General features: G+C 39.0%; 3 protein-coding genes across 3 annotated transcripts; all 3 read left to right on the forward strand.

Moving 5' to 3' along the window:
• Positions 1 to 115: 115 nt before the first annotated feature.
• rsl24d1 (ribosomal L24 domain containing 1) lies at positions 116 to 1,765 on the forward strand. Its single transcript, XM_077710073.1, has 6 exons — positions 116 to 284; positions 901 to 1,014; positions 1,084 to 1,156; positions 1,233 to 1,296; positions 1,376 to 1,461; positions 1,541 to 1,765. Exons 1-6 carry the CDS (start codon positions 204 to 206, stop codon positions 1,615 to 1,617), a joined length of 495 nt encoding a protein of 164 aa, XP_077566199.1. The 5' UTR covers positions 116 to 203; the 3' UTR covers positions 1,618 to 1,765.
• Positions 1,766 to 2,184: 419 nt separating this feature from the next.
• On the forward strand, positions 2,185 to 3,425 carry LOC144181091 (cAMP-regulated phosphoprotein 19-like). The gene is made up of 3 exons (XM_077709386.1): positions 2,185 to 2,351; positions 2,613 to 2,735; positions 2,874 to 3,425. The coding sequence occupies exons 1-3, from the start codon at positions 2,304 to 2,306 to the stop codon at positions 3,042 to 3,044; spliced, it is 342 nt and encodes a 113-aa protein (XP_077565512.1). The 5' UTR covers positions 2,185 to 2,303; the 3' UTR covers positions 3,045 to 3,425.
• A 784-nt stretch (positions 3,426 to 4,209) lies between these two features.
• Positions 4,210 to 17,202, forward strand: LOC144193316 (unconventional myosin-Va-like). The gene is made up of 40 exons (XM_077712141.1): positions 4,210 to 4,438; positions 4,768 to 4,878; positions 5,338 to 5,509; positions 5,657 to 5,801; positions 5,883 to 6,039; positions 6,163 to 6,306; positions 6,411 to 6,492; positions 6,577 to 6,684; positions 6,761 to 6,867; positions 6,945 to 7,210; positions 7,293 to 7,374; positions 7,442 to 7,582; positions 7,929 to 8,054; positions 8,359 to 8,442; positions 8,687 to 8,815; positions 8,970 to 9,067; positions 9,448 to 9,534; positions 9,613 to 9,721; positions 9,796 to 10,007; positions 10,096 to 10,252; positions 10,355 to 10,594; positions 11,245 to 11,493; positions 11,943 to 12,036; positions 12,108 to 12,250; positions 12,317 to 12,421; positions 12,644 to 12,775; positions 12,854 to 12,907; positions 12,988 to 13,215; positions 13,290 to 13,357; positions 13,425 to 13,499; positions 13,577 to 13,763; positions 13,904 to 13,997; positions 14,220 to 14,357; positions 14,424 to 14,578; positions 14,843 to 14,932; positions 15,021 to 15,171; positions 15,242 to 15,524; positions 16,072 to 16,246; positions 16,322 to 16,402; positions 16,488 to 17,202. Exons 1-40 carry the CDS (start codon positions 4,412 to 4,414, stop codon positions 16,638 to 16,640), a joined length of 5,439 nt encoding a protein of 1,812 aa, XP_077568267.1. The 5' UTR covers positions 4,210 to 4,411; the 3' UTR covers positions 16,641 to 17,202.
• Positions 17,203 to 17,855: the final 653 nt, after the last annotated feature.

Raw genomic sequence — 17,855 nt, forward strand, 5'->3', positions numbered from 1 at the left:
CATCAAGCCGTAGTGTGTATTAAATTAACTGTAAGTACTTTTTTAAAATAAAAAAACCATTGGCAGCACCTTGTAATACGTGCTTGTATTTAGAAATATGTCCAGCAGGGGGCAGTGCGTTTTTTTTAGATGAAGAGTTAGAGCAGAAGTAGAAAGCGGTCTTGTTGTTGTCACGCGTAGCACGCAGCACTTTTGCTGTGAAAATGCGCATCGAAAAGTGTTATTTCTGCTCGGCTCCGGTATACCCGGGCCACGGGATGATGTTTGTCCGAAACGACTGCAAGGTATGAAACGTCTGCGTGCCGTCACAAGTCGGGTTAATAAGCGTTTTGCTTGAAATTAGCTTGTCAAGTGATCGGCTAATGCTGGTGTGTTAATGCAACGTGCTCGCGTTTACTACGAAAGTCGGTAAATTATTTTACTTGACAGGCTATCTTTTCTAAATTTTAATTATTTGTAGCCCAGTTGACTGGTTGAATTGTTTAGTGGCTGGACGATGTGCCAATTTGTTGTGCGTTTTTATGAAGCAACGTGGTGAGGCCCTGGCATTTAAACAAGCACAGGCAGTACGTGGATAGGAGGTTCTTCATGCGGGTAAACAGCGCCCCCTAACGCTAAAACGTATGAAATTACTGCTGTTAGAGTACCAAAGCCAGTAAGTTTTTTTTTACTGTTTTGAAACATTACAATTAAGTAGGATAACGTTTGAATGCGGGTGTACAAAATGAAAAGTAGGAATTTGAATAAAGAAAATCCAAAAAAATAAGACTTCAATTCTTAAGATTATCAATTTGGGTTTCTCCGACTAATCTGTAATCATTCGGTTAGTACTTTCTAAATAGGTCAATTCCTTCAAAATGTTGAGACTTTTTTCTTTAATTTATGATTCTTCTCCTGCAGTCTTTCAGATTCTGCAGATCTAAATGCCACAAGAGTTTCAAGAAGAAGCGTAACCCCAGAAAGATCAAATGGACCAAAGCATTCCGAAAGGCATCTGGAAAGGAATTGACAGTGGTCAGTTAAAAGTATTTTTTTACAAACTATCCACACTTGTGGTTTGTTACTGACAGCGTTTCTTTTCAGGATAACTCTTTGGAGTTCGAGAAACGGAGAAATATACCGGTTAAATATACCCGGAAGATGTGGGATAACACAGGTGTGGACCTCATCAAGTTGTGCAGGTTTGTTTTTTTCTTTTTTCACCTCAAATTGACAATTTTGTCACTTTACAGTGGAAGCAATGAAGAAGGTGGAGGAAATCAAACTGAAACGGCAGGCAAGATTCATAATGAACAGGTGGGCACTTCTTTCAGCTTCAACTACTATTCATCTTCATCATATGCATATACCATTGAATTCTATCTCCTTTGAACAGATTAAAGAAGGGCAAAGAGTTGGAGAAGGAAGCAGACATCAAGGAAGTGAAGAAGAATATCCACCTCATCAAAGCTCCACACGCAGGTACATTTTCAGGCTTAGAATTAAAAACAAGTTTTACTCATACAGTGAAATTACAGAAATCAATTATTTGTTTCTTCAGGAAAAACCAAGAAAATGGAAGACAAAATGTTGCAGAAAGTACAACAAGATGTGGAAATGGGAGAGGAAGATCTTTAAATCTGTTGACAGACTTTTCATGCCACTTACGTTACAAATGCTTTATGGTGGATTTATTGTGCATTCAGTTTTAGGTGTTATACAAAACATAACATATAAAGTAAACATACAAAAGACAACAAATAACAATAAACACTTTTCTTTTAAAAAAAAAGTGGTGCTGCTTCTTTTGTGTCCTGAAATGCCACATATTTCCTGCTATCCTCACCTTATCCTCAGTTTTTTTTTTAAATAATTCAAATATATATTTTTAAAAAACAATGATCAGTTTGAAAAAATAATATCATTGGGAACTCATGTGCACTCATTGTCCATAACATGTTAGGTCATTTATCCCCCTTTTATAACATTTTTCTTTGAAAATGCTATAACTAATCAAAACATGCTCAAGTGTCCCAACCTAAAAGCACTTACAACAATTTGAATGTTATATCAAAAGTGAATGAGATCTATCATATTTTGGCCCACATGAGGACGCAGGAGCTTTAAATGATTTCTTTTTAACCAGTTCAATCCGTTTTCCTGCAAAGGGTTAAACAACTGACGTAGCCAAAGAGATCCATAAAGGGCGTTTCAGGCCATCGGAGTCTCTGGGATCGATTATGCGGCCTTGAAATTCCATCTCAGCAGACATCATAAAGGCTAAAAGCTAAAACTTCATAGTTCAGGGTTGACAAAAACCAACAATGTCCGAGGAAACTGAAGTCGTAACTACAACGTTGGATGAACATCAGGTAAAGTATTTTTGGGAGGGAACTTGAAATTTGCTTGGTGAACATTAAGCTAGTTAGCCGTTAGCTTCTCTAGGCTAGTGCGAACAAATGGATGATAATACTAATGGGGCAATTAGAGGACATGCGTACCAGCTAAAGTAAAATAAACACTGCCCAGTGTGAGACAACATACTATTGTTGTTTCAAAAGTCAGGTCTTGTGTGACTTTCATTGCGCTCGTTTGGAAATTTGCTCAAAAGTATTTGGGCATTGTTTCCATAGGAAATGGACGATACGGTTGTGAGTCCTGAGAAAGCAGAAGAGGCCAAGTTAAAAGCCAGGTACGCCGGCCTGGGAGCTAAACCGGGCGGATCGGATTTTCTGAGAAAAAGACTTCAGAAGGGGGTGAGAATCGTCGTCATTATTGCAAGGGATCTTCCCAATGTTTTTTTTTTTACCCTCTAAAATCTGATTGAGACACTGATTGAATGTCTTCTCATCATCAATGAGTTTTACACATTGAATTTGTTGTCGTTCACCCAGCCCAAGTATTTTGATTCCGGTGACTACAACATGGCCAAGGCCAAAATGAAGAATAAACAGTTGCCGTCATCCCTATCGGAGAAGGCCGAGATCACCGGCGGACACATTCCGACGCCTCAAGACCTTCCTCAAAGAAAAACTTCCATTGTGGCAAGCAAACTGGCAGGCTGACTGAAATTTACTCTTTTTCACCTCTCTTCCTGTTTCCAGCACTGAGATAAACCTGACTACCTACCTACCTTCTGCTGTATTTTCACCTCTACATATATATCGATTCTTTTCAACCCATTTCAAAGTTGACTGCGTAATGGGTTTAATTGCAAAGACTTGAAACGCCCAACTTCTCAAATTGCCTTAATTGAAGCAAAAGAGTTTCTTCAGCAATACCCGCTGTCCCAAAGTCTTATTTGTCAATTATGTTGCTGTTTAGCATGAATTGTTTTGGATTTTATCAGAAGAAAACTCCCAGTTGTGATGTGTCTGGGGTGTGCGTGTGCATGTGCAGTCAGAATGTGCCATTTGTTTTGTAAATAAAATACATTTTTGCATAAACCTGCCTCTGGGTGCTTATTAAAATTCTAGTCCCATGAGCTAAGGTAGTAAATTTGATACATTGACACATTCTGTGGCAGTGTAAAAAGAATAACATTTATATTAATAGCAATGTGCAGCCCATCTCGTCAAAGTGGATTGTATAATCCATGAGTTAAACTTTCATCCTTTTATAGTGCACTCATTGGCTGCCATTGATGGCATTTCAAAGCCATTAATCCCATTTTAAATTAATTGGATGTCTCATTAATGAAACAATGGATTTAAAAAAATAACTTTAGTCTTATTGGGAGCCACGGAGTCTAATTTTCCTTTTTACATATTGCTTAATTCAATATACATCTTGATTTATGAAAAATATAATTATAATTTATATTGAATGTTCACAGGTGGACATATTTTACACTTGTTTACCAAATCTTAATATTTTGGCCTACATGTTGCTACAAAATAAGACTAATAATTTTTCTAAGTACCAAAAATAGTCACTTTCCATGTACTAAAGGGCTGAGGGTTTTTATTTAAATGCCTTTAAACTATATGGAATGTTGTCATAAGATGTTTTCCTTTAACCCATGAGGTGCCATTAACGACAATAGACGTCGAGTTCATTTAGTCATACCACAGCCAGTTTGAGTGGGTGTTTTGTGTAAAAACTCCAAAAGTATATATAATATTATTATTCTTGGTGTGTATTTTTTTCCCTAAGGCTATTTTGGTGTTCAGTTCCACTTTTGACCACTAGAAGTCGCTTGGACGCCGTTCTTATTCAGAGAGTACTGACTGCGTTTGTGAGCAGACGCTACTGTGTAGCGTTTCGTTTAAACTACTTCAAGATAGCTTTAAATTCCTATATTTTTTTCAAGTTCAGGAAAATCAATGGTCACATACCACACAATCCTGCAGTTTTAAAGCTATTGGGTGGCGAAGAAGGCTGACAGCGTCTGCACAGGTGGAAAAACGTCGATAAATCTGTATTTAACGCCATGGCTGGCGCAGAACTTTACACTAAGGTAAGTTTTTCTCACTTTGTCAGTCAACTGTCTTTTCCTCTGATTGAATTACGCATCGTAAATCCATAAATGGGGGGTACATATTTTGTTTTTATTGCGTCCTCTGTTTACCACTGATGTGCCCTATGTTTAAAGGTAAAAGCTCTGTACTTTATGGTACTATATTATCTTTGAATGCTCCATATTTCCAATCCAATATAATTATGTTCTAACTATTTATTTGATCCTTTCCTTTCCGTGTGTATTGGTGTCAATGACACCAATACACTGCCAGTCCTTCAATGTTGAATGTATTTGATTGACCCTGTGTCTTCTACTCTTGTATAAAGGATGCTCGTGTTTGGCTCCCAGACGCCGTTGAAGTATGGAAGTCAGCAAAGCTCCTTAAAGATTATGATCCTGGTGACCAGACGTTATTTCTACTGTTGGACGATGGCACTGTAAGTTACAGTGGAAAAATAGTACCATACAATGAATACACATTGATAACAGTCCTATTCAGAAAGATGGCATTTTATGTTATTAAAAAAAAGCTCATGGTGGTTTATTTAAAGACTTAAACAGTATTTGTTTTCTGATTAATTTGTGGTCCAAAAATTTCAACTACAAATATTATGCTGAGGATGTGTTCACTTTTATCGACACTCAAATGTGAGAATAAGAGGCAAAACAAAGCATTGCACCTTAGTAGATTAAGAAAGACAAGGGCAGACATGGAAGAACACAGTGCTTGAAAGAATTTGACTGTAGAGCTTCAATTTCAAGTTGGGGCATGCAAGTGTATAGGCACTTAAGGCAGAGTTATCTTGTACAAGGACGTTCCTCAGTAACTGTAAATCATTATTTCATCATCTGCTTGGCCCTAGTCTTAACTGTGTCTGTTGTATTTAATTTTGTAGGAAGTGGAACACAAAGTAGATCTCCTAAGAAATCATCTGCCACCTCTACGGAACCCCAATATCCTGGTGGGGGAGAATGACCTAACGGCCCTCAGCTACCTCAATGAACCGGCGGTCTTGCACAACATCAAAGTGCGCTTCATTGACTCTAGGCTGATTTACACGTACTGCGGTAATGAGCGTCGTCACGTCTGACTCAACGCTATCTGTTTCTGTAGACTTTGGAGTCAATGCTCACTGTATGATCTTGATTATTGTGGGGCAAGTTGCCCTTAAAGGAACATACACTAAAATATTATTATTTTTGCTATATATATAGGCATTGTTCTCGTCGCTGTCAATCCTTACGAGAGTCTGCCCATCTATGAGGCTGATATCATACACGCTTACCATGGGCAGAATATGGCCGACATGGATCCTCATATATTTGCGGTGGCCGAAGAAGCGTACAAGCAGATGGCCAGGTTTCCGCCCCCCACGTATTATCATTTGACTTCTACTCCCTGAGAATTATTCTCATTGATGTGTCTTACATTTTTACGCAGAGATCAACGGAATCAGTCGATAATCGTAAGTGGTGAGTCAGGAGCTGGCAAAACCGTCTCTGCTAAGTACGCCATGCGTTACTTTGCTACAGTCAGCGGTTCCTCTGGTGAAGCTGATATTGAGGAGAAGGTCCTGGCCTCCAATCCCATCATGGAGGTAATCAACTCATGTTAGATGCTCTTAGACAAAGATGAGAGCCAATCCGAGCTTTAGCCAAAATGTTGACATCACGTTTGAGTCTCCAATATCGTTCCGAGCCTTTTTGTGTATTTCTTTCAGGCTCTCGGTAATGCTAAAACAACCAGGAACGACAATAGCAGTCGCTTCGGGAAGTACATCGAGATCGGTTTTGATAAGAATCATCGTATCATTGGAGCTTACATGAGAACTTACTTACTGGAAAAGTCAAGAGTTGTTTTTCAGGTATAGTTTGCATCCCACCTCTGTTTATATTTTCCATTTGTTGCATTGGTGCAACATGATATTCCTCTTTTTTGCGTAAATGTATGCATCTGCTTTACTTTCAGGCCCATGGAGAAAGGAACTATCATATATTTTACCAATTGTGTGCCTCATCACATTTACCAGAATTTAAAACCTTCAAATTAGGTTGGTGGCATTTAGAAATAACATCCTGACTTGATTCGGTTTGAGAATACTGTTGTTTACTACTGAATTTTCACCCGTTTCAAGCTGATGCAGATGATTTTCACTACGCTAACCAGGGTCACAATCCAATAATTGAAGGTGTGGATGATGCCAAAGATATGTGTACCACAAGAAGAGCCTTTTCATTGTTAGGTGAGTTTGAAAAGGCCTGAATTGGTTGCCAGCCAATTGCATTGTCCCTTACACATTCCCATATTTTTCATTTCAGGAATCAGTGAAAGCCATCAGATGGAAATCTACCAGATATTGGCAGCCATTCTTCATCTCAGCAATGTGGAGGTGAAAGATCATTCAATAAGGGGAAGCACCATTCTGGTAAATACAAACATCAGACGGTTGAGGAAGAGTTTCTTTTAGGTTCCTTGTGTTGTTACCTTACTTATCTTACTTAGCCAGACGATGCCCATTTGGTGGTCTTCTGCGAGTTGATGGGGGTGCCCTGTGAAGAAATGGCCCACTGGCTCTGCCACAGGAAACTCCAGACGACCACAGAAGTATACATCAAAGGTGTCTCTAAGATCGATGCGATCAACGGCCGAGACGCTCTGGCCAAACATATTTACGCTCGAGTCTTCAGCTGGATTGTTGGCTGCGTAAATAATGTGCTCCGAACCACTGAAAAACGACACTCTTTCATTGGCGTTCTGGACATTTATGGGTATGTTTAATGTTATCATCATGACTTATTTCTTTTGCCATTTTCTACTGTTATTTGAATTCCCATTCAACACATTTTCCAGGTTTGAAACGTTTGATACAAATAGCTTTGAACAGTTTTGCATCAACTACGCCAATGAGAAGCTGCAGCAGCAGTTCAATCTTGTACGTATATGAATTTTCTCTTCAAAACATTCCGTTGTATAAACCGTTACTTTTTGTGTACCTCCAGCACGTCTTCAAATTGGAGCAGGAAGAATACATCCAAGAGCAAATTCCATGGGCGTTGATTGACTTCTATGACAACCAACCGTGCATCAATCTCATTGAGGCCAAGTTGGGCATTCTTGACCTTCTGGATGAAGAGTGCAAAGTAAAATATACTACTTTTTTTTTTTTAGTTGTTTTATGATGACAAATAGCCAATCCTAAGTGAGTCCTCACTGTGTGGAATTTGCATGTTGTCTCCGGGCTTGCGTGGGTTTTCCCCGGGTACTCGAGATTTCTCCCACATTCCAAAAACATCCAGCATAAGCTGATTGACCACTTTAAATTGGCCTTAGGTATAAGTGTGAGCGTGAATGGTTTTCAGTCTCCTTGTGCCCTGTGATTGGCCGTAATAGTTTGCTGGGATTGGCTCCAATATGCAGGCTCCCAAACAAACATATTCTTGTCAAGTATAGTATGGAAAGTGCCTCATTTTTTCCCTCTTTCCATAGATGCCAAAAGGCTCTGACGGCTCATGGTCCCAGAAAATGTACAACACCCTGTTAAAGCAAAACACTCACTTTGATAAACCAAGGTTATCAAACAGCGCTTTCATTATCACCCATTTTGCAGATAAGGTAAGATCATTCAACTTTTTATATGTAAAAAGATGTTATTTTGGAAATTGTTTGTCCCTTTCTCCTACTCTTGCCACCTAAATAGAAGTTAACTCCATAAAAAAAATGTTTTCCTTGCACTGCATCATTTCCTTTTGCCAAAGATGGATGACTCAAATGTTCTAACCAACCTTTAGTTTCCATGCCAATACTAACAATGACTTGATTCACCCTGACATTCGGTTGCACTGTATTAGCGAGCCAATATTTCAACATGATTATTAGTAACTTTGCTCATTTTACACAAGGTATTATTTGTGCCCAGGTGGAGTACCAGTGTGACGGTTTCCTGGAGAAAAACAAAGACACAGTCAACGAGGAGCAAATACACGTGTTACAAAAAAGCGAGGTGATTTCATTTGTGAACACCACTATTTGCGATTAGCAGAACTTCCTTTCATAGTCCTAATTTTTGTCCAACGGTCATTCAAAGGAAGTCGTTTTCATTACCCATTCATCTTAAAAGTCATTCAAATTGTTCTTCCAGCTCAATTGGAGGAAATAAACTCCACATTAATGTTGTCCTGTATAGGTAGCAAATTAGGCCATCTAGTGGCTAATGATATAAAGGACTTATGCATTTTGTTTTGCAGTTTGAGTTCTTATTGAAGCTGTTTGTTGGGACAGAAAAAGCAACAAGTTCCGGTAAGAAACCCGCTACTAGCGTTACTGGAAGATCTGGTCAGTTACAGAGAGCTAATAAGAAGACTGTGGGACTGCAGGTGAGGTCAGAAACAGGTGATGACTAGAATTTTCCATTTCTAATCATTTACACTCCCTTTTATATTTGACCAATAGAATGGAGAAAGCTTCATATGTTTAAAGCGGATCCCCCTCTTTTGTTATTGTTGAAAATGTATGTCCTCTATTCCCCAGTTTCGCCAATCTCTACATTTGCTGATGGACACACTTAATGCTACAACTCCTCACTACGTACGGTGCATCAAACCAAATGACCACAAAGTGCCATTCAGGTGAATGTGAAAAAATATATAAATACAGATTTTACAGGAATCTTGAATAGCATATTTGCTCAAAGAGCGAACATTTAGAAAATTTGATCTTCATCTAATAGCTGGTTTCTCAAAGTATGCTTCGGTAAGGAACTGGAACATTTCTTGGAAGCCATCACATTTGAATATAAAATTAGAAAAAAATGCTTTTATATAGTAGGGAAGTCGCGATATTGACTTTTTTTACTTCCGATCCAGCCTGATTCTTTTCATGATAGATTGTTTTTTTTTTTTCCTTAACTGTTACACATTGGGAAAAAGGAAATTCCTTCTCTTTTTGATTGGTTAAGAAAAGCTTACACATGACATTGACACAAACAATATCTTTCACTTTAATCAAGCTTGGATCCCGTGAGGGCAGTGCAGCAACTACGAGCATGCGGCATCCTGGAAACCATCCGAATATCAGCTGCCGGATTTCCATCCAGGTTTCAGTGGCAAACACATGCTTGAAAATTGACCTTTAATGAACTATTTAGTAGAAACAATGTGCCTGAATGTTTTAGATGGACCTATCAAGAATTCTTCTGTCGTTACCGCGTCCTTATGAAGCAAAAAGATGTGCTTCCGGATGGAAAGCTGACTTCTCAAAATGTCCTAAAAAAGCTCATCCAGGTGTATAATAATTGCAGACCCTCAGTCTTAACTATGTCTAGATTGATGGCACTAATATGTGGATTTGTTCCCAGGACCCAAACCTGTATCAGTTTGGTAAAAACAAGATATTCTTCCGAGCTGGCCAGGTGGCCTTCTTGGAAAAGCTGCGTTCCGAGCGGCTACGAAAAGCTTGCGTCAGTATTCAAAAGACCATCCGCTGTTGGCTGGCCCGTAAAAAATTCTTGAGGATGAAGCAATCTGCCATCACCATTCAAAGACACGTACGGGGTCACCAGGCACGCAGGTGAACAGATTAATTCTCAATCAATCCGAGAAGAAAACATAACAGTATTTTTTAACACTAAATGTTACCTTTGCTTCCCCACTTTCAGTTATGTTACATTTCTGCGGAGAACAAAAGCGGCCGTCGTCATTCAGTGCAACGTTCGAATGTGGGCGGCCAGGAGAGCTTACAAAAAGTTGCGCTCCGCAGCTGTTGTCATTCAGTGCTTCTTGAGGGCATTTGCAGCCAGAAAACTGTATCATAAGGTAATGTCCACATAGAATGTACATTTCTTAGTACATAAATGTGCTCTAGCTAATGAGTTAGGCATAAGATCAGACATTGAGCTTGTAAATGATCACTTTCAGATGTTGTATGAGGAGAAGGCTTTGGTCATCCAAAAGTGGGTGAAAGGCTGGTTGGCAAGACAGCGCTATCAACGTTCTAGGGAAGGTATCGTCCTGCTGCAGAGCTGTGTGCGTCGTATACTGGCCAAAAAGGAATTGAAGAAGCTGAAAGTTGAGGCGCGCTCTGTGGAGCATCTCAAGAATCTCAATGTTGGCATGGAGAACAAGATTATGCAATTGCAATGCAAGATAGATGAGCAGGTGAGAATATTCCCTTACTGGGTATCATCTTATTTTCTCATACTGGATATGACAACACATGACTGAATTTACGATATAGGAAAAGTTTACAAACTTTAGAGTGCTATTCAAGGCTATTGCCACATTGCAATTTTCTCTATTAATTTTAAGGGCATTAATTTGGTCTGTATTAATTAATCATTCATTTAAAATAATTTATATGAAAAAATACTTTTTAATTGATAAATAATTAAATTACAAATTAACATAATTCATATAATTAACAACAACTAAAGACTTAAAATAGTCACTTCTTGAAATTAAAAATCAAAAAACGCAATTTAAGTCGCAGGCCCAGCCAAACTGAAAAAAAGTGTGACTCTTAGTGCATAAAAAACAGTACTTCATTTCAATTCATGATGGAATTTACAGAAATAATTCAATTAAGCACATACTAGCAATGTGGAAAATTAACTCATTCACTGCTATTGATGGCGATAGACAAACACATTTTGACTCCGTCAAAATGTATTGGACACCTATTGGCGTCATTTGCACTGAAGGGGGTATTGCTGTTTATCTACTATGAGCAAAACAGACAACTTGCCATAAAACCCAACTCATCGGGCGTTGTCATCACATGCCCACCATGTGTTTCCATGCCCCCACAGCACAAAGACGTCAGAGTGCTCGGTGAGAAACTGAATGCGGCGCTCAAGACCCATGACATGGAGAGAGCTCGTCACGGCAAAGAGATAGAAAGCCTTCAGAAATTAGAGCAAAAGGCGCGAAGCGAGGTAGAAACTATCCCCTCGCTAATGGAGCAGCTCTCCTTCCTCCAGCAAGAGTTGGAGAACACTCGGAATGAAAAGGAAATTCTAGAAGATCAGAAAAACTTCGACAAGGAACAGACACAACAGGTCGGCCTTTTTGCTTTTCCCACTTATGTTATTGTTCACGTTTTCATAGGATTGAATGGCACGCCAACCCTCATAGGTCAATGTTGAATCAACTATATTATGCTGTCATTGTCTGCTGCTACGACCGCATGACAGATTTCTGGATGGAGAAAAATGTATTCATTGAGTAAATATTTAACAACATACATAACAGCAATTCAGTATTACTACGATTCACAAGGTTACAAATTACAGTTTAATCTTGTAATGATACCCATAGCTAGATAGCATATTTATTAGAAAATGTTTTTGGGTCACTATTCCTACTGTTTAGCTGCATTCCCTGAAAAAAATATCACAAGATAAAATTTCCTTGTGGCTCTTTAAAAATGTTTCAGCCTTTAAAGACACTCTGATTTTCCATTTTTAGTGCAGAGTAAGTAAGTAATTGTTTTGTGATATGCCCCCAGGTGGTAGAGGATTTGAACATGAAGAACACTTTGCTGAATAATGAAAAGGAAAACCTTCATCAAATTGTTACAGATCAAAAACAACAGATAACAGGTCATCAAAATGAAAGTTTCAAACGTTGGCTTTCTTATTGACCTCTTTAAGAATAAAACTTGTGTTATCAGAGATTAAAGCCGAGGTGGAAAACATTGGAAAACTAGAGGAAGAGTTAGCCGAAGAGCGCTCCCGCTATCAAAACCTACTGAGTGAACACCTACAACTACAGGAGCTTCATGAAGATCTAAAGGAAGAATTGCAGCTCAGGCTGGTGAGACATTTTTTTTTATCTCTGTTTTGTTTCCCACATTTAAAAGAAAATATTTTTGATCGACAGAGTCCAATCAAGTCATTTCACGAGAGCTCGGAATCCAACGACTTGCTGGAATGTAGTCCAAAGATGAACTCAAATAAGAGACAAAACAGCTCAGGAGACAATGCGGTAATGTACTAACCAGGACAATAAGACACATTGTGTGACCCATCATGTATAGAGAGATTAGATTAGTCACACTTAGTTAAGATAAAAAATATTCTCTCAAACATGGTCTAACTACAATGTTATGAAAAGTTTTGCCCCGCCCCTGACATTTTCTGTTATTTAAATATTTTTCATCATTGGGTTGCCCTATGGCTAAATGGCATTTTTTTTGTTTTTTTATAGAATAAAACCTCCTCCCCTGTAAGTCTGCCTCTCATCCTTAAACTGCAGAGAAGAGTGACAGAACTAGAGAAGGACAAACAGTCATTGCAGCAACAGTTAGATGAGAAGAAAGAACAAGGGGAAGAACCTAAAGTATGTCCTTGCCACCATTAACATAGTTTGATGTTAGTGCCAATTGTTCATTTTATTGTTGACCCTTTCTTAACAAAGGACGTAGAGGAAATAACTGTTGGCAGAGCAGAACTGGATTTGCAGACACTTAAGGTAAAAAAAACATTGAATGAAGGTAGTATCGACATGCACAGGTTATGTTTGCAATTTCACCAAGACGCAACTTTATTTAGAGTCAAGAGCTGGAGTCTGAGAATAAGAAGTTGAAGCAAGATTTGAGCCAACTGCGTAAATCTCTAACTTGCGAGAACAGCGAGCTGATGCCCCCCGCCGTGGGCTCCACCACATATAACGTCCTGCTGCAACAACTCAACTCTTCTAACGAAGAGCTGGAGATGCGCAAAGAAGAAGTGCTTCTTCTTCAGTCACACTTGGTCCGCCAAGAGGCTATGAAATACAAGGTTAGGCTTCATGTAGCAGTTGGAATATTTATTCATTCTAGGATTAAACTACCTAACATCTCCCGCATTTCCAGGACTCTGTGCTCGCGGAGGGTGTAAATTTAGACCTTAGTGATGTTCCCTCGTTTCAAGATGTTGACAGGTAAGAAGAGCTCATTGACATCATTTAAAGGAGAAATCAAGTATTCTTTATTATCTTTACATGGCAGGTCCACTGATATCCATACATTAAATGAGGATGGAGAGCTTTGGTTAGCTTACGAGGGCTTGAAGGAGACTAACAGGTGGACTGTTTTGGGTCTTTTTTTTCATAATGAAAGTATTACATTTTTTTTTTTATTGTCAATAATCTTTATTTTAGGATTCTGGAGAGCCAAATGCACAAGCTGGAAAGGAAGCACAGTGAAAAGTACCAGAAACTCTTGGTGGAGGTGAGCAACTTGAAGAAAGAAAAAGAGCAGTTGGGACAGATCTTGCTCCTGCCCGAACACGCTCGCGTCGAAGCGGGAATGGAGCTCGAAATCACACGGCTTACTCTCGAAAATCTGGTGGGTCGGAACTATTTGTCAGTACAGTGTGACTGTCACAATTCAAACTTTTTTTTTTACCTGAAATATTCGGATTTTACAGTCCATGTTGCTGTCTGGTGTGTTTGAGTTTCCTAATCTATTGTGTCTACATATTTTAGGATCTTATGGAGCAACAGGATAAACAAGACAAGACTATTACCGATTTGAAAAATGACATTCACCTGTATATGAAAAGAATAGAAGAGTTTGAAGGTGATCACTCATCCTTGCTGGCTAATTACTGATCACTAATTGTATTTGCATATATTTTGTGTTTTATTTGATTTTAAGGCATTTGTTGTGATTCTTAAAGCTAACATTGTGACATCCGATCCATTTTGACCACTGACAATCCTAGCTAAAATGGATATTTATCACCTTCAATAGCATCCAAACATGATCATTTACTGGGCATTTTTTTATGTTTTCATACAGCGCAACATACGAAAACTTCCATAGGGGCACATTTTCCTTCCAAAGCAGTGAGTATACCTCGCAAGGAGAGAGAGTACCAGGGAATGTTGGAGTACAAAGTGGGTGAAGAGAACCGCCTCGTTAAAAGTCTGATTTTAGGTATGACAAACCTACCCATCTTAAGGTATCGAAGCCATCATTCTGATTGTGGGTTGTTCATTTCAGACCTGAAGGCCGGCAGTGTCGCTGTCAGCTTTCTCCCTGGCCTTCCCGCTTACATCATCTTCATGTGTCTGCGATATGCTGACAGGGTTAACGATGATCACAGAGCCAGCACGCTGCTCAATTCTGTGCTCTCCAGTGTGAAAGGAGTTATCAAGGTTGCGTATAGACATCCCACTCTATGTCCACTTATGTAACTCTTTAAAGTGCACAATAATTACTGTTAAAAAATGTTGCCTCAATTTCAGGGACAGTTCTCACTCAAGTAGATAGCTAAAGATTTTACATCCTTTTTTTTCCCTGTAATGTTTTTTTCTGTGATATTTGCCAATATCACAAAGTCTGCCTTCATTTGATTCAACACAATTTTTCCAGATTGATGTATTCTTACACTACATATTTTGTTGTTTTCTTTCAAATAGAAGCGTGGAAAGAATTTTGACGTATCGTCTTTCTGGTTATCCAACACTTCCCGACTCCTGCACTGTCTTAAGCAGTATAGCGGGGATGAAGTGAGTAAAAGTCGAAACATGAGCAAAAGATGGCTAAGTTACACTCAAACACACATTTGACCTTTTGGCCTAACCTTCTGCTTCGCAGACGTACAAGACTGACAACACGCCGAAGCAGAACGACCATTGCCTGAGCAACTTTGAACTCAGCGAGTATCAGAATGTTTTTGCCGACCTCGCCGTTCAAATATACCGCCAGCTGATAAAAAGCATGGAAGACACCTTGCAGCCTCTCATAGGTGACATGATCAATCCCTGCTTTGCAATCACATTGACGCAAACCGTTTTGACCGTGTTTGTCGTATGCAGTGTCCAGCATGTTGGAGCACGAGGACATCCAGGGGGTTTTAGGTTCCAAACCCAGCGGTCTGAGGAAAAAGAGCTCCAGTTCACCAGAGGAAGACGCAGTGACGGTGGACGTCTTACTGCAGCAACTGGGCCTTTGGTACACCACCATGGTTAGGCATGGGATGGACTCTGGCCTGATTAAACAAGTGGTCCGGCAGCAGTTTTACATCATCTGTGCTGTCACCATCAACCACCTCTTGCTCAGGAAGGACATGTGCTCGTGGAGTAAAGGTCTCCAGATCAGGTAATCCTCTTATTTTCCGATATTTTCAAAGACATTGCGAGAATGGAATGTACACTCACTCTAGGCTTCACTCATATTTGTTCCGCGACTACGTTATCAACTGAAACAAGGCCTTTTAAAAGGATTTAAACACTGTCGGAGTGCAGAAATATTTGACATTTGGATGTGGTTCTTATTTGTTCACTAACTAGCTATCGCTGTCCAGGTAAATTCCTTAAAATTGTTTGCAGTAGCATGAAATAAACACAAAAATGTTTGATAAAAATGTCTTTAAGCTGCAATAACCTGTTGTAGTACAGTACAACATATTTTAGAGATTTTTTTTGTGTGCCACTGGAGGGCACCGGCGTACCATCAGCGGAACTCGTACTGCATATTGAGAACCCCTAGTTTGATTGACAGTTATCAATCAAAATCTAACCGAAGCTAGAAATTCATGATTATTATTCATTCTAAATAGATACACCAAATGTTTCTCTGGACCATTGGTAAGAGAGAGAAGTGAGCTCACCTGGTAAAATGTGCACTGTTTCTGCTGTGTGTTCAGGTACAATATGTGGCAGTTGGAGGAGTGGCTGTCAGAAAGAGAGCTGAGCGATTGCGGCGCCAAAGAAATGTTGGAACCTCTCGGCCAGGCCGCGCAGCTTCTACAAATCAAGAAAAAGACCGAGGCGGACGCCCAAGCCATTTGCAACATGTGCACTGGTCTCACAAGTTCACAGGTCTGTCATCAGCCAGTTTTTTTTGTGTCCACACCAAACGAAAATGTTGTTTTGTTGGTTTTCCCTTCATTTTAGATTGTGAAAGTGTTGACACTCTACACTCCCGTGATTGAGTTTGAAGAGCGCGTGACAACCGACTTCATCGCCATCATTCGAGTGAGCTGTTATGACAGCAACATTTGTGCTCCTTTTACACTCCTCAAATGATTAACCGCTTCCATTTTTTTTTTTTACCTCACAGAACATCTTGAAAGACAGAGAAGAGTCATCAACACTGATGATGGACGCCAAGAAAGTCTTTTCTGTAACGCTTTCCTTCTCGCCCTCCTCTGTGGCGCTGGAGGATATCCAGATTCCCGCCAGCCTAAATTTAGACTTTCTTCACCGCATTTAGGACCAAAACTCACGGTATTTATATGCTAACGGGAAAGACAAGGTGTAGTATAAAGAACATTTATATAAAAGACAGTATACAGACTTCAAATTACATAAACCTCTAATAATGGAGAAAATAATCTTTAAATCCATTAAGTTTATGAGCACAGCCATTTTTTTAACGTCAGTTATTGCAACACAACACAAGAAAGCACTCTGATAATGGCTTTAAATCACATTTCAAGAAAAATTGGGTTCATTTGGGTTGGTAATATTGTACATTGTGACTTTTATTGTTCTTTTTCTCCACTATGACTTGAATTCAATTTGATTTTATATCCCTTTTCCCCTGAGATGGACACCAGCAAAGTCTTGTCTTTCCCTTTTTGTTTTCATCACAGTTCGTATCAAACTATTTATTCACATACCGCAGAAATATGAAAGGTTTATTTAAGGAAATATGTCAGACTGAGCTTGTTATGAAAATTATTATCTAGGACGTGGAACATAAGTTTTTCTCAATTTTTTTCTTGTAATTCCAGTATTTGAATGTGCCTTTTTTTTCCATATTAAAAAATTAAAAAATATAGATCGTTCTTTTACATACCTCGTTTTAGGAACTTGTCAATAATGTATGTAAAGGATAAGTGATAGAGAGGAGTTAACTATATTTCAAAATTTTGCACGTGGATGAAATTTATATAATTGAAGTATTAAATATGATAATTTGGCTTGGGAGTATGCAGGTATGAAAAAAATATTAACAAGGAAGTCTGGCATCCTGATGATTTTTTTTCACATGTTGTCATTACAATTATTACTTAACAATTCAACTCCCAAGGATGTGTACCTGACAAATGTAATCAAACTGGTTTGTACACTCTGAAACTCATTACTTGGCAAGTATGAAAAAGCTGTTGAGTTTTAAAAAAGAAATCTTTCAATCGTTTAATTGGCAGCAAATTACTTGACAAACCCAAAGTGCCCTCGAAACAATATGACAACATAAAATCTTTGGGGCCTTCACACACTCCAAAAAATATTTTTGAGGGTTATATTTAATTTTATTTATGTCGTGTTGAGGCGAAGAGTTATGGAAATGGTTCCTTGTGCTTGGATCTCCAAGGTAACATTTATTGGGGTTTTTGTATCCGGATTCTTCCTCTTTTGGATCCGTGAACAAAAGAGCAGCTTCGTCACAAGACAGGTGGGCGGAGTCCCACTATCTCTCAGA

The sequence above is a fragment of the Stigmatopora nigra genome, chromosome 2 (assembly GCF_051989575.1).
Source record: "Stigmatopora nigra isolate UIUO_SnigA chromosome 2, RoL_Snig_1.1, whole genome shotgun sequence".
Classification (NCBI taxonomy): domain Eukaryota; kingdom Metazoa; phylum Chordata; class Actinopteri; order Syngnathiformes; family Syngnathidae; genus Stigmatopora; species Stigmatopora nigra.

Bases quoted from the DNA above. Each gene is read 5' to 3' on its own strand.
- rsl24d1 (XM_077710073.1), top strand. From the start codon at position 204: ATGCGCATCGAAAAGTGTTATTTCTGCTCGGCTCCGGTATACCCGGGC. The intron at 285-900 runs GTATGAAACGTC...CTTCTCCTGCAG, and splicing joins TTGTCCGAAACGACTGCAAG to TCTTTCAGATTCTGCAGATC. The intron at 1,157-1,232 runs GTGTGGACCTCA...GTCACTTTACAG, and splicing joins GAAGATGTGGGATAACACAG to TGGAAGCAATGAAGAAGGTG.
- LOC144181091 (XM_077709386.1), top strand. From the start codon at position 2,304: ATGTCCGAGGAAACTGAAGTCGTAACTACAACGTTGGATGAACATCAG. The intron at 2,352-2,612 runs GTAAAGTATTTT...TTGTTTCCATAG, and splicing joins CAACGTTGGATGAACATCAG to GAAATGGACGATACGGTTGT. The intron at 2,736-2,873 runs GTGAGAATCGTC...TCGTTCACCCAG, and splicing joins GAAAAAGACTTCAGAAGGGG to CCCAAGTATTTTGATTCCGG.
- LOC144193316 (XM_077712141.1), top strand. From the start codon at position 4,412: ATGGCTGGCGCAGAACTTTACACTAAG. The intron at 6,040-6,162 runs GTAATCAACTCA...TATTTCTTTCAG, and splicing joins CCTCCAATCCCATCATGGAG to GCTCTCGGTAATGCTAAAAC. The intron at 6,493-6,576 runs GTTGGTGGCATT...ACCCGTTTCAAG, and splicing joins ATTTAAAACCTTCAAATTAG to CTGATGCAGATGATTTTCAC.